The sequence below is a fragment of the Hyperolius riggenbachi genome, chromosome 3 (genome assembly GCF_040937935.1).
Source record: "Hyperolius riggenbachi isolate aHypRig1 chromosome 3, aHypRig1.pri, whole genome shotgun sequence".
Lineage (NCBI taxonomy): Eukaryota > Metazoa > Chordata > Amphibia > Anura > Hyperoliidae > Hyperolius > Hyperolius riggenbachi.
In genome coordinates this window covers 364,566,020-364,588,200 of record NC_090648.1, presented here as the reverse complement: position 1 = coordinate 364,588,200, position 22,181 = coordinate 364,566,020, and the positions used below count along the sequence as shown (strand labels likewise).

The 22,181-nt window shown below is 43.3% G+C and overlaps 1 protein-coding gene across 5 annotated transcripts in view; it reads left to right on the top strand.

The window, feature by feature from the left end:
- ABLIM3 (actin binding LIM protein family member 3) overlaps positions 1-22,181 on the top strand; it is a 345,645-nt gene that overhangs the window by 231,867 nt on the left and 91,597 nt on the right. For all 5 annotated transcript variants that reach the window (XM_068277143.1, XM_068277142.1, XM_068277140.1 and 2 more), the window contains 2 exons: positions 5,057-5,150; positions 18,042-18,129. In XM_068277143.1, the coding sequence (XP_068133244.1) occupies positions 5,057-5,150; positions 18,042-18,129 (182 nt within the window). The remainder of the gene's footprint in view (positions 1-5,056; positions 5,151-18,041; positions 18,130-22,181) is intronic.

Genomic DNA, 22,181 nt, shown 5'->3' with positions numbered 1-22,181 from the left:
AGCTCACGTTGGTACAAGATGTATTGAAAATGACAAAGTAATATAAAACATATATGGTTAGCTGGGTGACTAAGCAGTGAGCAATTGTGCCTCAAAACCCTGAGGCATACATTTAATATGTATGGTAATACCAGTAATAGAATTATTGGTAATTTTACTGATATCCTATTATCCTTGATTCCCTATAGAGTGACAGTAGAATATTAGTAATTATACCGATATTCTACTACCTCTCACTATAACCCTATTCTCACTTGAATCCTCCCCTGTCTATGCCTAACACTATCCTCACCTCCCTACTCCTAGCATTAACCTCCCCACCTACACCTAGCACTAACCTCCTCCCACCTACTGCTAATACTACCCTCAACCCCCCCGCACACTTCTAAACTAACTTACCCCAGAATTGGTGCCCAGTAACGCCACTGCTTCTCCTCCTGTCCTACAATATTTGTGGACCTTCACCTTGGCTATACTATATCTAGGTGCCCATCTGCAATTTCGGCACTAAAGTTAACCTCTTAGTGCACTTCTATGGTGCTTCACTTATTTCCACCACGCCACATCAATAACCCAAATTTGAACACCAACTCTACCCCTTGGCACTTGGCTATATTATACCCGAGTGGCAAATTCTACTATGCCTCACTACAGCTAATCGCCAACTTCCAAAATAACCCCTTGGCAATTGGTTATAGTATAGCTATAGCTGAGCATCCATTTCTGATAAACCAGTGCCCACTTCGCCACAGCTGATTGCAAAAGCTAACAGATAGCTGAAGAACAAACTCTGAGGCCCAAATTAGACACTGGGAGCTGCTGTAGTTGCAATTTACATTGCAGACTATATGGCGCCCATTTTACCAGCCGACCAAGTTACAGTACCTGCTTTCGAACATTTCAACCTTCAATACATGTCCTGCAAAGGAATCCACAATTGTTTGCACCTCTCACTTCTGCTTACAGTACATGAAACTAAAACTGCCAGCGACTGATGGTGCAAAGACAACTGAAGCAAGTGTGCCGTTGTTGTCCAGAGCAATCTATCCAGTTCCAGATGTAAACATGATATATCTAAATAAAAAAGTAAGATAGTTTTATCCCTGTGCACAAGAAGTAGTTTTACAACTACTACAATAAACTTCTTCAGTTCAAATGAAGTGAGAAAGAAATATGCAGATTTTGGAGATTCTGGTTGGTTGGTTTTGGTAATTGCCCCAATTTTGTTCCAGCTTTCTTTTGTGCTTGTCCTAGTAAATTAGTCCAACAGTGGTTAGTTAACCTGCTGCTGACTAAAATGGCCATATGATGATAGCGTTTTTATGTAGGAGGCCATTCACTGGCCAACAGCTACCCAGCCAGGCCTTACCATGGATGCTCCCTAATCAGTGCTCCAGACAGTAACCAATGCACCGCTCAAAGCCTTCCAATCTCAACCAGATTCCTTCATGTGTTTTATAGTAATCTGATTGCACCCCTGCACTGCTAACCTTGTACTGCTCAGCGCAAGACTTAACAAAACATCCATTGCAAGACCCGATAAACAGACCTGGCCTATAAATGCTGTACGTGAGTAAATAAATCTGAGCTTTGTAGAAATTAGACAATTACACCTAATCAATTACAGCTAATCATTCTGCCCAGACACAGCAATTGCTGCTTTTATTCAAGATCTTGGGAAATGTTCCGGCATTTATTTTATTGACCTGCCTCCACGTTAAAAACATTTAGCTGCAGTCAGAGTAAAGATCAGAAGTAAATGTAGAAGAATCTGCTTTCTATTTTTACCCACATTCATGCTTGTTTTTCAGCATAACAATTGGCTGTATATCTGGCTAGCTTTCCCGCACGCTGGATGCTCATTTGAACTACTGCATTTCTCCATTGTGTTAATGGCACATTTCAGATCTGATCCACTTTTTGTTCCATTTTGTTGCACATGTGTGTATTACAAAGTTTCTGTTTGGCGCTTCCTGGCCAGAGGAGAAAAAAACCAGAGGGAGAATCAGAGCAGGATCATCCACCACAAGGCCGTGCAAAGAGTCCTTAAGTGGGGGTTGCCCAAATTTTTAAAAAGGGGACCTCTACCCCGGGAATGACAGAGAGAGGCTTGTATAATGAACATTGACCTATGTCAATAACGGTAAAATTGCAGTGTACTATCTGCAATCTGCAAATACCAATTTTACTGGGGTTTTAATAAACCTTGTGGAGAGGGAGAGTCTAGAGAGGCAACAATACTGATTGGAAGACAGGGGAGAGAATTGTGATGGAGAAAGAGGCAGAGACCTTAGAGGCAGAGGCAGGTAGCTGATCAGCCTCCTCCCAGTATATGTAGCCCCCAGTATTGGGCAGCCCCCTCCCCAGTATAGATAGCTAGATGTGCCCACAGTATTAGGCAGCCCCCTCCACAGTTTCGGTAGCTAGGAACACCACCAGTATTAGGCAGCCCCTCCCCAGTTTCAGTAGCCAGGAACACCACCAGTATTAGGCAGCCCCTCCCCAGTTTCAGTAGCCAGGAACACCACCAGTATTAGGCATCCCCTCCCCAGTTTCAGTAGCCAGGAACACCACCAGTATTAGGCATCCCCTCCCCAGTTTCGGTAGCCAGGAACACCACCAGTATTAGGCAGCCCCTCCCCAGTTTCAGTAGCCAGGAACACCACCAGTATTAGGCAGCCCCCTCCCCAGTTTCAGTAGCCAGGAGCACCATCAGTATTAGGCATCCCCTCCCCAGTTTCAGTAGCCAGTAACACCACCAATATTAGGCATCCCCTCCCCAGTTTCAGTAGCCAGGAACACCACCAGTATTAGGCAGGCCCTCCCCAGTTTCAGTAGCCAGGAACACCACCAGTATTAGGCAGCTTCTCCCCAGTTTCAGTAGCCAGGAACACCACCAGTATTAGGCATCCCCTCCCCAGTTTCAGTAGCCAGGAACACCACCAGTATTAGGCATCCCCTCCCCAGTTTCGGTAGCCAGGAACACCACCAGTATTAGGCAAGCCCTCCCCAGTTTCAGTAGCCAGGAACACCACCAGTATTAGGCAGCCCCTCCCCTGTTTCGGTAGCCAGGAACACCACCAGTATTAGGCATCCCCTCCCCAGTTTCAGTAGCCAGGAACACCACCAGTATTAGGCATCCCCTCCCCAGTTTCGGTAGCCAGGAACACCACCAGTATTAGGCATCCCCTCCCCAGTTTCGGTAGCCAGGAACACCACCAGTATTAGGCATCCCCTCCCCAGTTTCATCCCCTACCGCAGTTTAGTGACTATACCCCAAACATTTCTCTAGATGCCTACCAACTGAAGAAAACCTGTGTTTTTAAGGAGTGACACTGCTGCTGCAAGTCATTTGCTGGCCACAACAATAAAGTCTGCCATTTGACAACAGGGAGGCTTGCAAAGTGTGTTGTGAACATATTTAAAAATAGGCATGCCAGATTAGAGTAGGTGCGGTTAGTGATGATAGCTCATGGTGGTAATTCAGACATTGGCTGTCGGCATGGACTCCCCTTTCCCCAATAATGCTCCTCATATACCACTCCTACATACACCCGTACAAAGACACAGCACAGGCATTGGTAACACATATATAATCTACATAAATAAATAAAAACAATTGTCTTCACTAGTCCTGACTTAGTTTCCTCTTTATGCTTGTGTCCCTAATTGTGCAAAACTAGTCCAACCACTCTCTGTTGCATGGATTGCCATTGCAGCTAGCAGCCAGCAGGGTGTATATTGAGAGACTCAGTATTAGGCATCCCCTCCCCAGTTTCAGTAGCCAGGAACACCACCAGTATTAGGCATCCCCTCCCCAGTTTCGGTAGCCAGGAACACCACCAGTATTAGGCAAGCCCTCCCCAGTTTCAGTAGCCAGGAACACCACCAGTATTAGGCAGCCCCTCCCCTGTTTCGGTAGCCAGGAACACCACCAGTATTAGGCATCCCCTCCCCAGTTTCAGTAGCCAGGAACACCACCAGTATTAGGCATCCCCTCCCCAGTTTCGGTAGCCAGGAACACCACCAGTATTAGGCATCCCCTCCCCAGTTTCAGTAGCCAGGAACACCACCAGTATTAGGCAGCCCCTCCCCTGTTTCGGTAGCCAGGAACACCACCAGTATTAGGCATCCCCTCCCCAGTTTTGGTAGCCAGGAACACCACCAGTATTAGTTAGCCCCTTCTCAGTTTAGGTAACTAGGTATGCCCCCAGTATTAAGTAGCCCCCTCCCCCAGTATATGTAGCCAGGTGTTCCCCTAGTATTAGGTAGACCCCTCCTTTAGTATAGGTAGCCAGATGTGCCCTCAGTATTAGGCAGCCCCTCCCCAGTTTAGGCAGCAGATGTGGCAAGCTCACCGACTAGGAGGACTGGAAGGTAGAGCTCAACAATTATACAACATTACATCCAGTGTTGATCAATCACTATGACACTTTAACCGTGCTGGGAATCATGGTAGGCAGTTTCCACCAGTGCAGTGTGATTTCTATGGAACTGCATTTGCACTGCCTTTTGCATTTTGGAGTGATTGTGATCTTGTCCAAATCTCATTGCAAACTGTATAGTAAAAGCAGGGGGAATACAGTGATCTGCATTGTAAACAGGCCCATAGGGCACATGAGGTCAGTACACTGTATGGGATAAGCAGTTTGCACTGCAGATTGTGAATTCAGAACTTTTAAATGGAATCCAGACAAGCTGATCCGTCCATAACGACTTTTATCTTAAAATGGACAGTGGCTATAAAAAGCAATGTGCTGCACCCAGCTGCATGGTAATGGCTAAAAAATGACAGATGTTTAAAATTCTTTACAGATATGGGAGCTTTTTCATGATTTTCATTTTTTCCTATATAAGTATTTGAAGTACATTAGGCTGAAGAGGCATTTGATGTGTCTTGTGCTTTTTGTGTTCTGTGAATAATTCATCTTTGCTCTGTGTTCTGCAGCAGTGGCTGTGGAATGTATCAGCCCCCTTCTATCCACGGGAGAAAATGTAGAACTTTCCTTTTGAGTTGTCATTGTTTGAAATAATGGATTTCTTTCTTGTCTTCCAGAGATGGCGTGCCTTACTGCGAGAGCGACTACCATGCCCAGTTTGGGATTAAATGTGAAACCTGCAGTAAATACATCAGCGGGAGAGTCTTGGAGGTATGGCTGTTATGACAGGCCTAATCTGGCCACTTAGTGCTGCTATGTTGTTAGCTAACTGATCCCAGAAAATGAGGAACACATGTCTGCTGTCTGTCACATAAAATGTCACTTTAAAGGGCTCTTAACTTGTTTAGTGCTACACTATGCATCACATCAGTGCAACTCATTAATGCTCTTACTAGCCATGTGGAGAATTAATAGCAGACCGTTACTGTCATGTCGTTTTACTGTTGTGGCTTTGTGTCCAGCAGCTTAGCCAGAAGCAGCCTGTATCCGCTCACACGAGGAGTATCCTTGGACTTCTGAGAGGAATTCAATAAGTCATATAGGGGTATAGTCACTAAACTGCTTTAGGCTGGGAACATACTTAGCAGAAACGCTAGCGTTGCAGAAAACGCAACATTTTTGCCTGCAATGGTAGTCAATGGGCTGCATTAAAAAATGCATATAAAAACGAATATGTGTTTTGTACTGGTTTTGTTGCGTATTTTTCAAAAACGCACATAATGAAAGTCAATGGTGACGCAATGTAATGCGTTTGGTATGCGTTTAAAAAAAAATGTTTTCTGATGTATTTCCACTTCCTGTTGTCTTCCTACTGATTTGCGAAAAACACATATGCGAACTGCAAACGCATTAAAATGCATGCAAACCACAAGAAAAACGCATTTGCTGAAAAAAACCCTGCAAAAAGCACACTACCATTGCAAAAAAGCACTTGACAGAAAACATGACCTTTTACGCACTGACAAGTGTGCACCCAGCCTCAAAGTGTAACTCATAAGCGGTAAACACATTTCCCATGGTATTTAGATGCGAAAAGCATTACTGCGCATAACTCATTAGCGTTTGCCATAATACATTACGTTACATTAACACATAAACAGTACTTTCAGGACCCTTTAATGGCAAAAATCACAGTCAGCATCATAAGTGCAGGAGCATGCGATGGAGGTTTTCTCTATTTTCACCGAGCGTGTTTGCTACAGTGCTTTTCATCAAAAACAAATGAAAGGGAGAAAATGCAGCATGCACACTTTAGCGATTGCCCAAAAATCAAGGGGCACTAGTGCAAAAAGGGTGCCGCGATTACCATGTTATTGTGGAGCTCTTGCGATCAGCAAATTGTGTACAATCCTAAAACACAATGTGAATTGCACGACCAGTGTGGTGTGTTTGCACCTGTTACGCACAACTTACATATGTATTTTGCATGATATTATCATTGTGCGCATTAACAAACAAACACAGAACATTTATATTGTGCTTTTCTCCTGGCAGACTCAAAGCACCAGAGCTGCAGCCACTAGGACGCGCTCTATAGGCAGTAGCAGTATTAGGGAAACTTGCCTAAGGTCTCCTACTGAATAGGTGCTGGCTTACTGAACAGACAGAGCCAAGATTCGAACCCTGGTCTCCTGCGTCAGAGGCAGAGCCCTTAACCATTGCACTAACCAGCCACCAATTAAGCCCTACTAACCTGCATATGTGGTATTACCATATTGTATTGAGATCTACTTATCTAGCACAGGACTTCATTCCCGCTATTCTGATTACCGCAGTTTAGTGACTATGCCCCAAAGTTTCACCTATGCAAGTTGAGTTGAATTTGCTGCTGCAACATTTCTCTAGATGCCTACCAACTGAAGAACACCTGTGTTTTTAAGGAGTGACACTGCTGCTGCAAGTCATTTGCTGGCCACAACAATAAAGTCTGCCATTTGACAACAGGGAGGCTTGCAAAGTGTGTTGTGATGAACATATTTAAAAATAGGCATGCCAGATTAGAGTAGGTGCAGTTAGTGATGATAGCTCATGGTGGTAAATCAGACATTGACTGTCGGCATGGACTCCCCTTTCCCCAATAATGCTCCTCATATACCACGCCTACATACACCTGTACAAAGACACAGCACAGGCATTGGTAACATATATATAATCTACATAAATAAATAAATAAATAAATAAAAACAATTGTCTTCACTAGTCCTGACTTAGTTTCCTCTTTATGCTTGTGTCCCTAATTGTGCAAAACTAGTCCAACCACTCTCTGTTGCATGGATTGCCATTGCAACTAGCAGCCAGCAGGGTGTATATTGAGAGGCTCATACCTGCAAGTTTAGGCAGTTTCCTTCAGCAGTCACTGACTTGTGAGACTGGCTCCTGAATGTCCTATGTGCTCAAATCCTGACTGGCTGCCTCACAAGTCTAGGGAAAACATAAACCAAGCACTATCATGGGGTATTGCAGTGCTGCTTAGCAATGTCATTTAGGGGTTAACTAGTCATGGAACATATATTGTCCCCTCAAGCAACCTTTCACCTGTCTGGTACCTATAGGTAGATTATAACTGTTAGGATGCAGGCCCTTGGGATTTTTACACAGACGACACTACTTTTGGACAAAAGCATGTAATATAACTGAATAGGTAATAAAGAGTAAGGAACATTTTTTTATCCAGGTATGCCAGACTAAATCTGCTTTATGGTTGTTTTCATTATACTGTATCTCCAGTGCTGTGCTACTGTATATGGGAGAAGATTCAGAGCCCTGGTTCTCTACACACATCCTCTGAGGGAGTTTTATGTAGGACAGCTAGGCTTGGTACCCTGGCCTGCAGACATTCAGTGAGGGTGAGATTCAGAACTCTACTGAGATTTGGCCTGCATTCTGAGTCGGTACTGACCACACATTATAGGGATTCACAATGCAACCTAACCTGCAATCTGAAAGATAACTGATTATTATTTATTACTATTATTTATGTATAACGACTTATTGGCTGGTCATTATATATCTGAGGGTGGTAACCACCAACCCCCCTCCTTTTAAACGGTTTTTAAATTATTTTATTCTAATTTGGCGCCTCTGTTACTATCAGTTATCTTTTGATCTAGTCCACCCCTGGTGGAGGGGTACATCCCCACTTCTATCTACAGAGAGCGACTTCTTAATACCTGAGTGGGGTCAGGTCATAATTCTCCCCACCTGCACTTCCAGTGGTTGCCTTTGTGGTAACCCAGACTTGTGAGTATAATACTCGTAATCGTTTTGTCATATTTCCTTTACATAACATACTACACTATATTGGGCTCTCGGTTTTTTCGTTTTTGTATTCTTCTAAGCTAACCTGCAATCTGATCTGTGTTCCTATACACAACTGAAATAGCATCAGCAGCTTCCATCATTCCGTTCTATGGGTATAAAGGTGCCCATTAATGATACAATTCCATGGCTAATTGATCGTTTTTGCTAGCCAATTCAATCAGATTAATGGGATCAGTCCATTTTTTATATTGATTGGATTGGTTAGCTGTAATTCGGCCATGACCAGTCGTTTCCGTTCGATTACCACAGCGATGATTGGTCATCCCCAAAATTGTACTGTTAATGGTCTAAAGCAGTGTTTCTCAAACCTGTCCTTGTGACTCCCCAACAGTGCAGCAGGTAACCATACCTATGCACAGGTGGGGTAATTAGTGTCTGAGCTACATGGAATCCACCTAGCTGAGACACTTATTACCCCAGCTGTGCATCGGTGAGGTTACCTGGAAAACATGCACTGTTGGGGAGTCACAAGGACAGGTTTGAGAAACACTGGTCAAAAGAGTGGTAAAGGAAAACAGTTTGCATTGTTTTGAATGAGGATGTATAGTTACTAAATGAAATGCACATTTCTGGAGCACAAACCTTGCAATAAACGAATGCATCCCTGAATGCCATCGATTCTGTCATTCTGCATCCCTGTGTTTGCTCAGCTTGCTGCAGTTATCATTGCCTGCCGGTATCCCCTCCTTGTCAGCAGCTTCCCAGCACACCTCACTGAGATCTGCCTGGATAGTACTGAGCCAATGGAGTGCAAATAAAGCACTTTAGCTCATCAGCTCCTCAAGGCAGATTGCCATCATGACCTTTATGTGACTTCCCTCTAAAGTCATACAAAGCACATGGGTGAATGAGAGAGCAAGTTAATGAAATCACAAGCATGCCTGAGATTCAGAACTGCAGAGTATATTATTTTTCCAATACCCCCCCCCCCCTTCACTTCCCCACCTAAGCTACACAATCATGTCTGCTAAATGTGAGGCATGTTTGCACCTCCAGGCAACACAGGGGGTTACGACAGAGATAGCAGTCCATGCAGGTGCTGTGGGGTTCAGCAGTTCAGGGGGACACTAGTGGCATATGATCTGGCTACAAAGTTTGGATAAAGTAAATATGCAAGGATAATGAAATGTCCATGAAAACAAGTTAATATAGATCGTACTGTAGAAATGATCACTATTTTTTTATTTTTTTAATACTTCATCCTACTACCAATTTCTGAATCTGAGAGAGCCTAAGCGCTTTGAGTCCTATGGGAGGAAAGAGCTATAGAAATGTTATTATTTTCCTTTTTTTGTTTTGCATAGCTTTCTGAGATATAAATTTGCTTAAAGGAACCCACAATATATGGCCATATAAGAGTGTACAAATTGTCCTAAGTAACTTATGTTGCTGTACATAGCAGTGATCAGTGATGGAGCTGCCTTCCTTTGCATTATCAGTACAAACTCTGCACTCCTTTCTTTGCTGTGTTCTTCACCCTCTTGGCCACAGCTCCTTTCCCAGAAGTCAGACTGTAAGGAATAGGGACTTTAATCCATTGGAGCACAGTAGTGATTATAATACAATATAATATATAATATCATAATACAATAACATTTGTAAAAGCGCTTTTCTCCCATATGACTCAAAGTGCGTAAATGTGCCTTAGATCAATGCAGGGTTGCAGGCTGGACCAGTGCTGGTCGTAATGGAAAAAGCTACGCTTACGGATCATTACGCGTAATTTTACGCTATTACGCATTACGAAATTACGCTTACGCATAGACAATCAATTTCGGTACATGTCTGTAATTACGCATTGCCCTTACGCAATTACGCGTAAGAATACCGTAATTCAGGTTGTTACGTTATAGGCTTACGCGTAAATTCCTACTAGCAATTAATGCGTAAGGTCATGCTGCCAAGCGGAAAAGTTGACGCATGGATCAATGTTAGGTAGCCGCTGACTTTAAGGGTTAATAGCAAAGCCCCCTTAAGTGCTAAGAGCCTCAAATTTGGAGAATATATTAAGGAGATCAGAAGGAATAAGAGGAAAACATTTTTTTTCAAAAAGACCTTATAGTTTTTGAGAAAATCGATGTTAAAGTTTCAAAGGAAAAATATATACATTTAAAAACCCGCCGACTTTAACGGTTAATAGCAAAGCCTGCTTAAAATTTAGAAACACCAAATTCACAGGGTATATTAAGGGGATCAGTGGGAATAAGAGGAAACAAATTTTTTTCAAGAAGACCTTATAGTTTTTGAGAAAATCGATTTTTACGTTTCAAGGGCAAAAATGTCTTTTAAATGCGGAAAATGTCAGTTTTTTTTGCACAGGTAACAATAGTGTTTTATTTTCATAGATTCCCCCAAGTGGGAAGAGTTTTACTTACTTCATTCTGAGTGTGGGAAATATTGAAAAAAAACCGACGTGGGGTCCCCCCTCCCAGACCTCTTTAACCCCTTGTCCCCCATGCAGACTGGGATAGCCAGAATGCGGAGCACCGGCCGCGTGGGGCTCCGCACCCTGACTATACCAGCCCGCATGGTCCATGGATTGGGGGGTCTCGGAAGGGGAGGGGCAGCCAAGCTTTCCCCTCCCCCTCCAAACCCTTGTCCAATCCAAGGACAAGGGGCTCTTCTCCACCTCCGATGGGCGGTGGAGGTGGAGGCCGCGATTTCCTGGGGGCGGGGTTCATGGTGGCATCTGGGAGTCCCCTTTAAAAAGGGGTCCCCCAGATGCCCACCCCCCCCTCCCAGGAGAAATGAGTATAGAGGTACTTGTACCCCTTACCCATTTCCTTTAAGAGTTAAAAGTAAATAAACACACAAACACACAGAAAAAGTATTTTAATTGAACAAAAAACATAACCACGAAAAAAGTCCTTTAATATTCTTAATTAACCATTAATACTTACCTGTCCCTTTAAAAGCCAGTTCCCACGCAATATCCTCGGAAATATACTAATCAGTTACAATGTAACAAAGTTATTACAATGTAACAACTTTGTTACTTTGTAACACCACCGCACCCGACGTCACTCGCCGCTCACCCGCCGGCCGCCGCATACACGCTAAGTCCCCGCCGGCTCCCGCCGTCCACTCCGCCCACACCTGTCACCCATATACATGCTGGCACCCATGGGTGCCAGCATGTATATAGGTGACATGTGGGAGAGGCGGGGAGGGCAGCGGAGCCGGCGGGGACTTAGCGTCCCTTCACCCGACAGAGCTCTGAGCTATAGCTCAGAGCTCTCGAAAGCATCTTTGTATTTGGGCTCCAAGGAGCCCCATTGGTCCTTAGCAGACCAATGGGGTTTCTTCAAATCAGAAGGAACCCCATTGGTCTGCTAAGGACCAATGGGGCTCCTTGGAGCCCAAATACAAAGATGCTTTCGAGAGCTCTGTGCTATAGCTCAGAGCTCTGTCGGGTGAAGGGACGCTAAGTCCCCGCCGGCTCCGCTGCCCTCCCCGCCTCTCCCACATGTCACCTATATACATGCTGGCACCCATGGGTGCCAGCATGTATATGGGTGACAGGTGTGGGCGGAGTGGACGGCGGGAGCCGGCGGGGACTTAGCGTGTATGCGGCGGCCGGCGGGTGAGCGGCGAGTGACGTCTGGTGCGGTGGTGTTACAAAGTAACAAAGTTGTTACATTGTAATAACTTTGTTACATTGTAACTGATTAGTATATTTCCGAGGATATTGCGTGGGAACTGGCTTTTAAAAGGACAGGTAAGTATTAATGGTTAATTAAGAATATTAAAGGACTTTTTTCGTGGTTATGTTTTTTGTTCATTTAAAATACTTTTTCTATGTGTTTGTGTGTTTATTTACTTTTAACTCTTAAAGGAAATGGGTAAGGGGTACAAGTACCTCTATACTCATTTCTCCTGGGAGGGGGGGGGGTGGGCATCTGGGGGACCCCTTTTTAAAGGGGACTCCCAGATGCCACCATGAACCCCGCCCCCAGGAAATCGCGGCCTCCACCTCCACCGCCCATCGGAGGTGGAGAAGAGCCCCTTGTCCTTGGATTGGACAAGGGCTCGGAGGGGGAGGGGAAAGCTTGGCTGCCCCTCCCCTTCCGAGACCCCCCAATCCATGGACCATGCGGGCTGGTATAGTCAGGGTGCGGAGCCCCACGCGGCCGGTGCTCCGCATTCTGGCTATTCTGGCTATCCCAGTCTGCATGGGGGACAAGGGGTTAAAGAGGTCTGGGAAGGGGGACCCCACGTCGTTTTTTTTTCAATATTTCCCACACTCAGAACGAAGTAAGTAAAACTCTTCCCACTTGGGGGAATCTATGAAAATAAAACACTATTGTTACCTGTGCAAAAAAAACTGACATTTTCCGCATTTAAAAGACATTTTTGCCCTTGAAACTTAAAAATCGATTTTCTCAAAAACTATAAGGTCTTCTTGAAAAAAAATTTTTTCCTCTTATTCCCACTGATCCCCTTAATATACCCTGTGAATTTGGTGTTTCTAAATTTTAAGCAGGCTTTGCTATTAACCGTTAAAGTCGGCGGGTTTTTAAATGTATATATTTTTCCTTTGAAACTTTAACATCGATTTTCTCAAAAACTATAAGGTCTTTTTGAAAAAAAAAATGTTCCTCTTATTCCTTCTGATCTCCTTAATATATTCTCCAAATTTGAGGCTCTTAGCACTTAAGGGGGCTTTGCTATTAACCCTTAAAGTCAGCGGCTACCTAACATTGATCCATGCGTCAACTTTTCCGCTTGGCAGCATGACCTTACGCATTAATTGCTAGTAGGAATTTACGCGTAAGCCTATAACGTAACAACCTGAATTACGGTATTCTTACGCGTAATTGCGTAAGGGCAATGCGTAATTACAGACATGTACCGAAATTGATTGTCTATGCGTAAGCGTAATTTCGTAATGCGTAATAGCGTAAAATTACGCGTAATGATCCGTAAGCGTAGCTTTTTCCATTACGACCAGCACTGGTCCAGCCTGCAACCCTGCATTGATCTAAGGCACATTTACGCACTTTGAGTCATATGGGAGAAAAGCGCTTTTACAAATGTTATTGTATTATGATATTATATATTATATTGTATTATAATCACTACTGTGCTCCAATGGATTAAAGTCCCTATTCCTTACAGTCTGACTTCTGGGAAAGGAGCTGTGAAAATAAAACACTATTGTTACCTGTGCAAAAAAAACTGACATTTTCCGCATTTAAAAGACATTTTTGCCCTTGAAACTTAAAAATCGATTTTCTCAAAAACTATAAGGTCTTCTTGAAAAAAAATTTTTTCCTCTTATTCCCACTGATCCCCTTAATATACCCTGTGAATTTGGTGTTTCTAAATTTTAAGCAGGCTTTGCTATTAACCGTTAATGTCGGCGGGTTTTTAAATGTATATATTTTTCCTTTGAAACTTTAACATCGATTTTCTCAAAAACTATAAGGTCTTTTTGAAAAAAAATTTTTTCCTCTTATTCCTTCTGATCTCATTAATATATTCTCCAAATTTGAGGCTCTTAGCACTTAAGGGGGCTTTGCTATTAACCCTTAAAGTCGGCGGCTTTTTTATATTATACGGGAGCGTAATATTACGCGATTACGGCAGACTGTGTAATTTCAATGGGAGTTTACTGTCTTACGCGTAATTTGTTACGCGTAAAAACGTAACCCACGGTCTACGCGTAATTAATTACGCGTAATACCGTAACCTTACACGTAACGCTTACGGTGCATTTGTAGTGAATTACGATGCGTAATTACGCTAATGCATAATTTCGGCCCAGCACTGGGCTGGACTGTGTTACTGAGGAAATACAGTAGAGGGTCATAAATGCCATGCTAAAGTGGTGGCTTTTCAGTTTGGACTTAAATGCTTCCAGGGATGAATATGTTCTGATTTGGTGTGGCAGGGTGTAAGGATCCCTCCTGTAGCGTATTCTGTCCGTTGCAGTGGAGCTGCAAACGGACAGTTCTGACTTATCTGCTTGCAAACATTTGTGCATTTGCAATGGGTCTCATTGTCATTTGCAATCGCTCTGCAGTTCTGGGCAGCTCAGGATGCTGTCATCATTCCACCAATTGCTTGTTGCAGCTGAGCTGCGGCCAGATAGCCCTGGATTTCCTGCATGCATGTTGTTACATAATACTGCATGTATTTCTTATGGGAGTCCTTTGAATTCACAGCTAGCAAATGGTAATCAAGCCAGCTCAGGATCGAGTAATTACCATTCAGCTGTGTGGAGATTTGCATACCTGCATCCATTGGCTGATGCCAGCATAAAAGTCTGCCTCCCATTTCATACCCCGCCCGTCATAGTGGTCAGTGCGCTGATCTGCTGGGCACCTTGTTACTATGTATAGTTCTGTTATTGTAGTTCTATGCGATCTTATTACTTGTACTTTAGCTAGTTCTTGATAAATATATATGCAGACTTGCTAATATTTATTTATTCGTTAGTTGAGCCGATTGTTATTTTTCTTATTATTGTGTATTGCCTAGTTTCATGCTTTATGGACGTTCGTTGCATCCGCAGTGGGTCAGGGAAGTCCATTATCCAGTTAGCTTGGAATTTGCCATCACCACGTTGGTGACTGGTAGTATTCCTGCTACTCTAGTTTCTGGAAACGTAACTATTGGCTGCAGTTGCTATTAGTTACGTTCTATCCTGTAGTCTTACCTGGGTGGATCCATGCTGGTGATTGTTGTTAGCCTGCTTGCTCTGCTTCTGTGGACGTGACTGAGCTGCGGTTGCTACTAGTTACGCTGTAATCTATAGTCCTGTCTTGAACCTGCCTGAATACTTGCTATCGCTAAGGCAGCACAGTGCGAACTAAGGCAGAGCAACATCGCACTGCGCTGCCATTGTGTTTTATTTGTAGCGATATCGGAAGCCCAGAGCTGCAGTTGCTCTGGGCAGCCTGTGTAACCTCTTCCATTATCCAGCTCTTAGCGTTGTTGTGCTGGGTGGTCAGAAATTATGACACCCCCCCAGCATTGCACAGGGATTCCCAAAGTGTAGGGGCAGCATGATACATCATAACGGGGGTAATTAGGCTAGTATTTTCATTTTGTGGCAACTATTGTTTTTCTAGTTGAGGAGGCACTAGTTTAACAAATATTATGTAAGTGGACTTACATTACTGTTATCAAAACCTTTTGGTTGCATCTCAAAATTCAGTAAAACATACGAAGGCGTAAGTTGTAATAAGCCTTTGACTTTGCACCTGTTTATCTCAGGGCACATTTATGTCCGTCTTTATTTCATCAATTGAATTCAAGAAACTGATGAAGGATTTAGTGGAAGCACGACCATTGCCATGCTATGAGCCCTGTAACACCAAAACAGCCGAGGAATAAAATCCTGTTTTCCGTGGCTTGCAGCCAGCGCACACGCCTGTGATAACGGCTAATCTCATTTCTTCAGATAGATGTCAAAAATGTCAAAATCATTTAGCAATTTGTGTGAATTATACAATATAATTGTTAATCAGTAGGTTACAGTACTGCTGGCATGTTTTATCTGCCCAGTGTTTTTTGTGTGTGTGTGTATATGTTTGCTTGTTTTATTATATAGTGACATCATCTAACTTAGCACTATATAAATGCACCGTTGTGACTGCAGCCCACCCCTGATGTCAGGGGCTTACAGCCACAGGATTAATGCACATGTCACAAACAGACGTCATGAGCATATAAGGTGGTGTGTCAGCAAGTTGTCAGTGTAGCAACTGTAGCTGTAATGGGGGAAAAAACATGATTTTTACAGACATTAAAAAAGGCATATTCATCGGCTTCTTAGCCAAGGGCAGCAGCATTTTGGAAATGACATAATTTGTGAGCTCTTCACAGGCTTTCATGGTTTAAATGAACCATGAGTGGAAGAATGGAACCTTTTCCTCAACTGTGTGGGGCAACATGAGCAATTAATGTATGAGGTTGCCTCTGTCCTTGCATGCAACAATCCTCCTGCCAACATATGAATCGCAGTACACGGTCTCACTCTACTTCTGCATGAGCTGCTGACCAGAGCGGGCCGGCTTACTGCAAGGCTAGAGAAAGAGAGAGGGAACAAAAAACACCTAGTGCAGACTACACTCAGAGTTGACCACATGCAAGCCGTGTTTAAACTTACAAGACAATATCTTCATTCAATAGCATATCAAAAACATTCACCATGGATCGACTCTGAGTACAGCCTGCAATAAGTGTGCTGAATTTAAGGGCCCTTTCACATGAGCAGTTGATAGGCAGTGAAAAGCCTGTCGAACTCTTACAACTGCTTGCTGCTGTCTGATAACTGCTCATTGAGCACGCAGTTCAACTGCCCATGTGAAAGGGCCCTAAGAGTTTATTTAGTCTATCCCCAGGCTGTTGTGTTTTAGCATTCAGTACCGGTACTTTTTCTTTTCTGTTTGAATGTAAGAGGTTGGTTCTGGCAACAGGACCGGTTCTAGTATCATTGGGGCCCTGGGGAAAAATGAACCCAGGGGCCCTCCTGACAGACACTCCCCTTTCCTTGACCATAAAGCCGCATTAGGGGCCCTTTGTTGCAGCCATATTTCCCAACAGGGCTCCTAATTCAGCTACGCCACCTCCCTACTCACCCCCCCCCCCCCCAACTTAACTGTGCTTTCCAGCACCCCTGCAATATCTTTGACAGAGTAGCAACTCATTTGTCCTGTCCTGTCTATGGTAGCGCCGGCCCTGGCTGGCAAATTGACCTGCTACTGGGTGCTACCATGGTGCAACTCAATGTCCAAATGGATTGCGTGGCTTCCAGATGTGTATCAGAAATGACTATACAGGAGTGAGCCCTGTTGTAAATGGGGAACTGAAACAGATTAACAGGTGACTGCACCAATGCTTCCAGGTATCAATGCTAAAACCAGCTGAAATACACTGACTGGCAGAGGGCTGCCATCTCTATTGAGTCATGTTTTGAGATACATTTCCTGGCCTCCAAATTGCCTAGACCTAAACTGAATTGAGCACATTTGAGACCACCTAATTCAACATGTTCAGCGACTGTATCTGCTACTTCGTACCCAATAGCATCTGTCAGACGCACTGCAGTCCACATGGCTCCAAATACCTCAAGCTACCATCCAGCATAGGAGTCACTCTCATGGTGACTGGTTGCTGCCAGTGCTGCCAGGTTTAGTTGTACTAGATTCTAGCTAGTGGTCAAGTGTGACTTCAAAGTGTAATTCATAGAGAGGATTAATTTATTGTAAATAATATACTCTGCAAGGAGAATTCACAGGGATGTATGTGACTTTATTTGATCATGTGACTGAGTCTCTGAATGGCTGGTCAGAAGTGTTGAGATATGATCACATGATTGATTTGTAAGTCACTTAATGGCTGGTTAGATCAAATTGATCAGGTTTCTTCATGGATCCTTCTCAAGGAGCCTATATAGAATAAATTGATAACAGCTAGTGATTCAGATAACCGCACACTTTGTGTTGAGAACCTAGATTTGCCTCTAAAACAAGCAGGTTCTTAATTCAAAGAATACCCAAATATTTCTGCATAAAATGTCCCTGACTTCAGACACCTATTTGAAGCAGAATATGATTAGATGTGAAGTCATTATACAGAAGATGATTTTTCAAGTTGAATGTGTAATTTGCAGTAGCTGTGACTAAATCTTCCATACATTCTGGGTATATTTTCAACTTATTTGTACTGAAGAAGCTGCTTGTATTAGTAACGAAACATGGACTGACCTGTGTTATGTAAGGCTAAAGAATGTTTTGTTAGGAAACCTCACTTGAGTTTGTGTTATTTCAGGCAGGAGGAAAGCACTATCACCCGACGTGTGCCCGCTGTGTACGCTGCCAGCAGATGTTCTCAGAAGGAGAGGAGATGTACCTGACAGGTAATACCCTTGGTTTCTTGGCTCTAGACAGCTCTGCCATGTTGTCATTTCCTGTCTAATAACCCATCACTTCCTGTATATAATGCTTTTACTACTCCTAAGTGACACCATGCAAAAGAAAGTTTTGTTCTGCTGAATAATGTTTAAGGATTTACAATAGATTATCAATAAAGCTTATATTAAGGAAGTACAGATGGCTTCCTGCAGTAAGTGCAGCACGCAAGAGTATGCAGTCGCCCAAACCGGCCTATTAAAAATGTTAGCAGTATATTGCTGACCATACACCTATAGATTTCCACCCAATGTTCCAAAATGATCGACGCCTCTCTCATTTAAGCAGTCAACTGCAGTAATACAAAAGTGATCATTCTGTTGGTTTAGGAACAACTGATTGGATTAAGTAGCCCCTCACACACTCCAATGAATTCTGGTTCACCATGAGCTTGCTGGTTAGTCTGTACCTCTTGGTGTTACAAGCCCTACTCCATAGAGCCAAATTAATCCATGCCATGCACTGATGAGGATCAAACAATCGGAAACAGTCTGTATGCACGTTGAATTATTATGGCTCTGTACAAATTAACAAGATGACACATCATTGCATTCCAGCGGTTCTGGAGGTGTGTTTAGCTTCTAAGGGCAACAATGGTTAATTTGCATATATTCAGCAGTGATGCACTGGGAGACATCTCAAGCTCACTCCAACCTGAATTATCGAAAATTCTTTCTGTTTTAAGAAGGCAAACTTTTTTGTTTTCCTTTGATTGGATTAAATCCAATCAAAATGTTTTGCCTTGCCTAATCAGTAAAGCTGAAAGATTTCACTTAAAACAAATTGGCCCACATTACTCTACATCACAGATGTCAAGCACAAGGTGTCAAGCGGATGCAGCCCTCCTTGCCATTTTAGGTGGCCTTCAACAGCTTCTAATGTCCATCATTGTAAGCAGTAAGAGAATGACAGCACACTGCCTTCCCTGTCCAAATGAGCACAATGTTTCTGACTAAAACATTGTCAGTTTCAGCCAGGGTGCAGCAATAACCCAGAGAAAAATTAGCATGGGGCTCCCTCCTTGGATCAAAGCCATCCCCCGGTAACTTGGAGAGAACTGGAGCAGTGTAAGGTATGCCTTCTCCAGCGATATGTTGTCTCTTTTGTTCTTCCTGATACTCACACACTCTGTGCTTCATACTTCCTGCCCTATCATGTGACATCATGCCTCAGGAGCCAGAGGTATGCTGCATAGAGTGTGTGGCTTTCAGGAGGATCAGAGAAGACCCAAAGCCGCACTGGAGCAGGTAAATATTAAACTGCACCACTGCACTACTCTGGAGGAGCAGGCCAGCCATAGACATAAGATATGTCACTTAGTATGAGGTTGTTCAATAAATGTGAAATCTTCATAAACAATCTGACCCACAACTTAAACTATGTTGTAGATTTTGGCCCCTTATGTCATTGAGTTTGACACCACTGTACTACTATACCATGAACCATCTAAACCAAAATTTAAAAAAGCACATGAGAAAGTGTTAAATCCATATACATAATCATTAACAAAATCAGAGCATTTGAGGACAGCTGATGCCAGAGGGTATAACAAGCACAGGCTTAATAGGGGTAAAATTTAAGATTATGTCCACTCTAGACCATAAAGGGTTAAAGCGCCTGCTGCTTGCAGATTCACTTTGAGCTGCCATTTCCCCTGAAATCGATATATAATCCTATGAGGCATAATCAGGGCTCCAGTTCAGACTCTTGCTGTGATGAAAGTTCTCACAGTTAGTGCTGATAATGCCAGTCCAGTCCTGCCTCCCCTCACATTACATCAGCCTGTCCAGGATGTTCCGCTACAGAATTCTCACTTCTCTACAGCCAATCTTATGCTGTGCTCTAGTGGCTGCAGATTTCTATACGGGATTGCTAATCAGACATGTCACCTGGTACAGAGATGAGGCTTTATTCACCGTATTGCTTGGAGGATACTCATTTCACCTTAAAGCATTGAAGATCAGTCTTCCGAGCAATTTTAGCCCATAATATTAATTGCAAATGTTTAAAGAGACACTGAAGCGAAAAAAAAATTATGATATGATTTGTATGTGTAGTACAGCTAAGAAATAAAACATTATGATCAGATACATCAGTCTAATTGTTTCCAGTACAGGAAAAGTTAACAGACTCCAGTTGTTATCTCTATGCAAAAAAGCCATTAAGCTCTACAACTTTCAAAGTCGTGGAGAGGGCTGCTTTCTGACTTTTATTATCTCAACTGTTCCTGAACTTTTACTTTTTCTCTGCCAGAGGAGAGGTCATTAGTTCACAGACTGCTCTGAAAGAATCATTTTGAATGCCGAGTGTTGTGTAATCTGCACATATTAGAGAATGATGCAATGTTAGAAAAAAACACTATATACCTGAAAATAAAAATATCAGAATATTTTCTTTGCTGCTAATCTTCTAGTAATTATTCATAGTACACAACCAATTCACTATATCATATATTTTTTTCCGCTTCAGTGTCTCTTTAAACCTACTTCAATCCTCAATCGATTAGACATTTTGTCTAATTAAATATCTAACGAAAAGTGAAAAGCAAAAAGATTGAATAGTGTATAGCCAATTTAAAGGCAGCCATACAGTGGTCGATTGCCACAAGATCGACCAACAGATAGATCCCTCTCTGATCGAAGCTGATCACAGAGGGATCTATTAGCTGCCCATTACTGCACACAGATTTTGAATTGATTTCAGCTTGAAATCGATTCACAACTTGTGGAGCTGCCGCCTGCTCGCCACCCCGTGTGCTCCCCTGGCCAGCAGTGATACATTACCTGTCCGCAGGTGCGAGTCCCCAGTTCGTGCTGACACTTTCTCCGGATGGCCTGTCTTCTCTTCACTTCCTGTCCCCTGTGATATTGGGCTCTATTCTCAAAGAGGCAAAATTACCGCAAAATTTCATCCAGCGGTAATCTCTGCATTTTTTCCGCATTCACTAATATTTTCCGCATGTTTTCCGCATGCGGTAAAAAGAGCCATTAAACGTGCGGTAAACATGCGGTAAAAAGGTCGCATGAAAAATAGTTAATAAAAAATGTCAAAGTCCAGCAAGCACAGCACTTAAGCCTCCAGACATCATTAAAATCAATGAGATGCGAAATATATCACCTACTACTTGTAGGTAATAAAAGAAAATCGGTAATTAACGCTGAAATAATGCGTCTGAAATGTTTTGTGAATGTGGATTTTTTGGTAAAAAATACCGACTTTTGCGGAACTTTTTCCGCATTACTACCGCACCTTTACCGCATGCGGAAACAACATGCAGAACATTTTGTGAATCTCAACATGGCGATGTTTTGGTCGCAAATTTCCCGCACTGACTTTAACGCATGCGGGAAGTAATTGAGAATAGAGCCCATTGTGTGTGGGCCCAAGGGCCAAGGGCTCCTGGGCTGACTTGTGGCAGAGCAGTGGCAATGGAGTGTGATACTTTGTGCTTCCACTGTCAGGGCAGCTACATTCTTCAGTATAGTTGTACGCTGGGCAGCCTATCACCTTGCGACTTCAGATGTATGTCAAATAAGTTGCACTGAAGAGGATTGTGGACCTGTCCTGCCGCCGAAACCAGGTAAAGTATCATGCTCCGCTGCCGCTCATCTGCTATATTTTGGGGGGAAAGAAACTGTAGCCGCAGGGACATGAGGCTCACATCCGTGCAGTCTGTGGGGCTGTGCGTGTGATCATGCGAGCGCAATGGTCCCGGCGACTGGGCATTAGTAGCAGTGAAAAGAAGTCCCCTGAGCCAATCGTGCATGTCTGCTGAGAATAATCACAGTTTTATTAAAAAACAGTGATCATTCTCAACTGGTGCCGCTGCATTGCCTCCCCCCTAGCTAGTTCCCGACGCTGATCATTTATTCATCTCCCCTGTAAGACCCCATGATCGCCATTCGCCAGCTTCAATGCGATGCCTGCGTCACTTCCAAAATGTAACAGCCACTTACAGTATTACTTCCTATTTAGTGTACTTATTTTATGTGAATAGGAA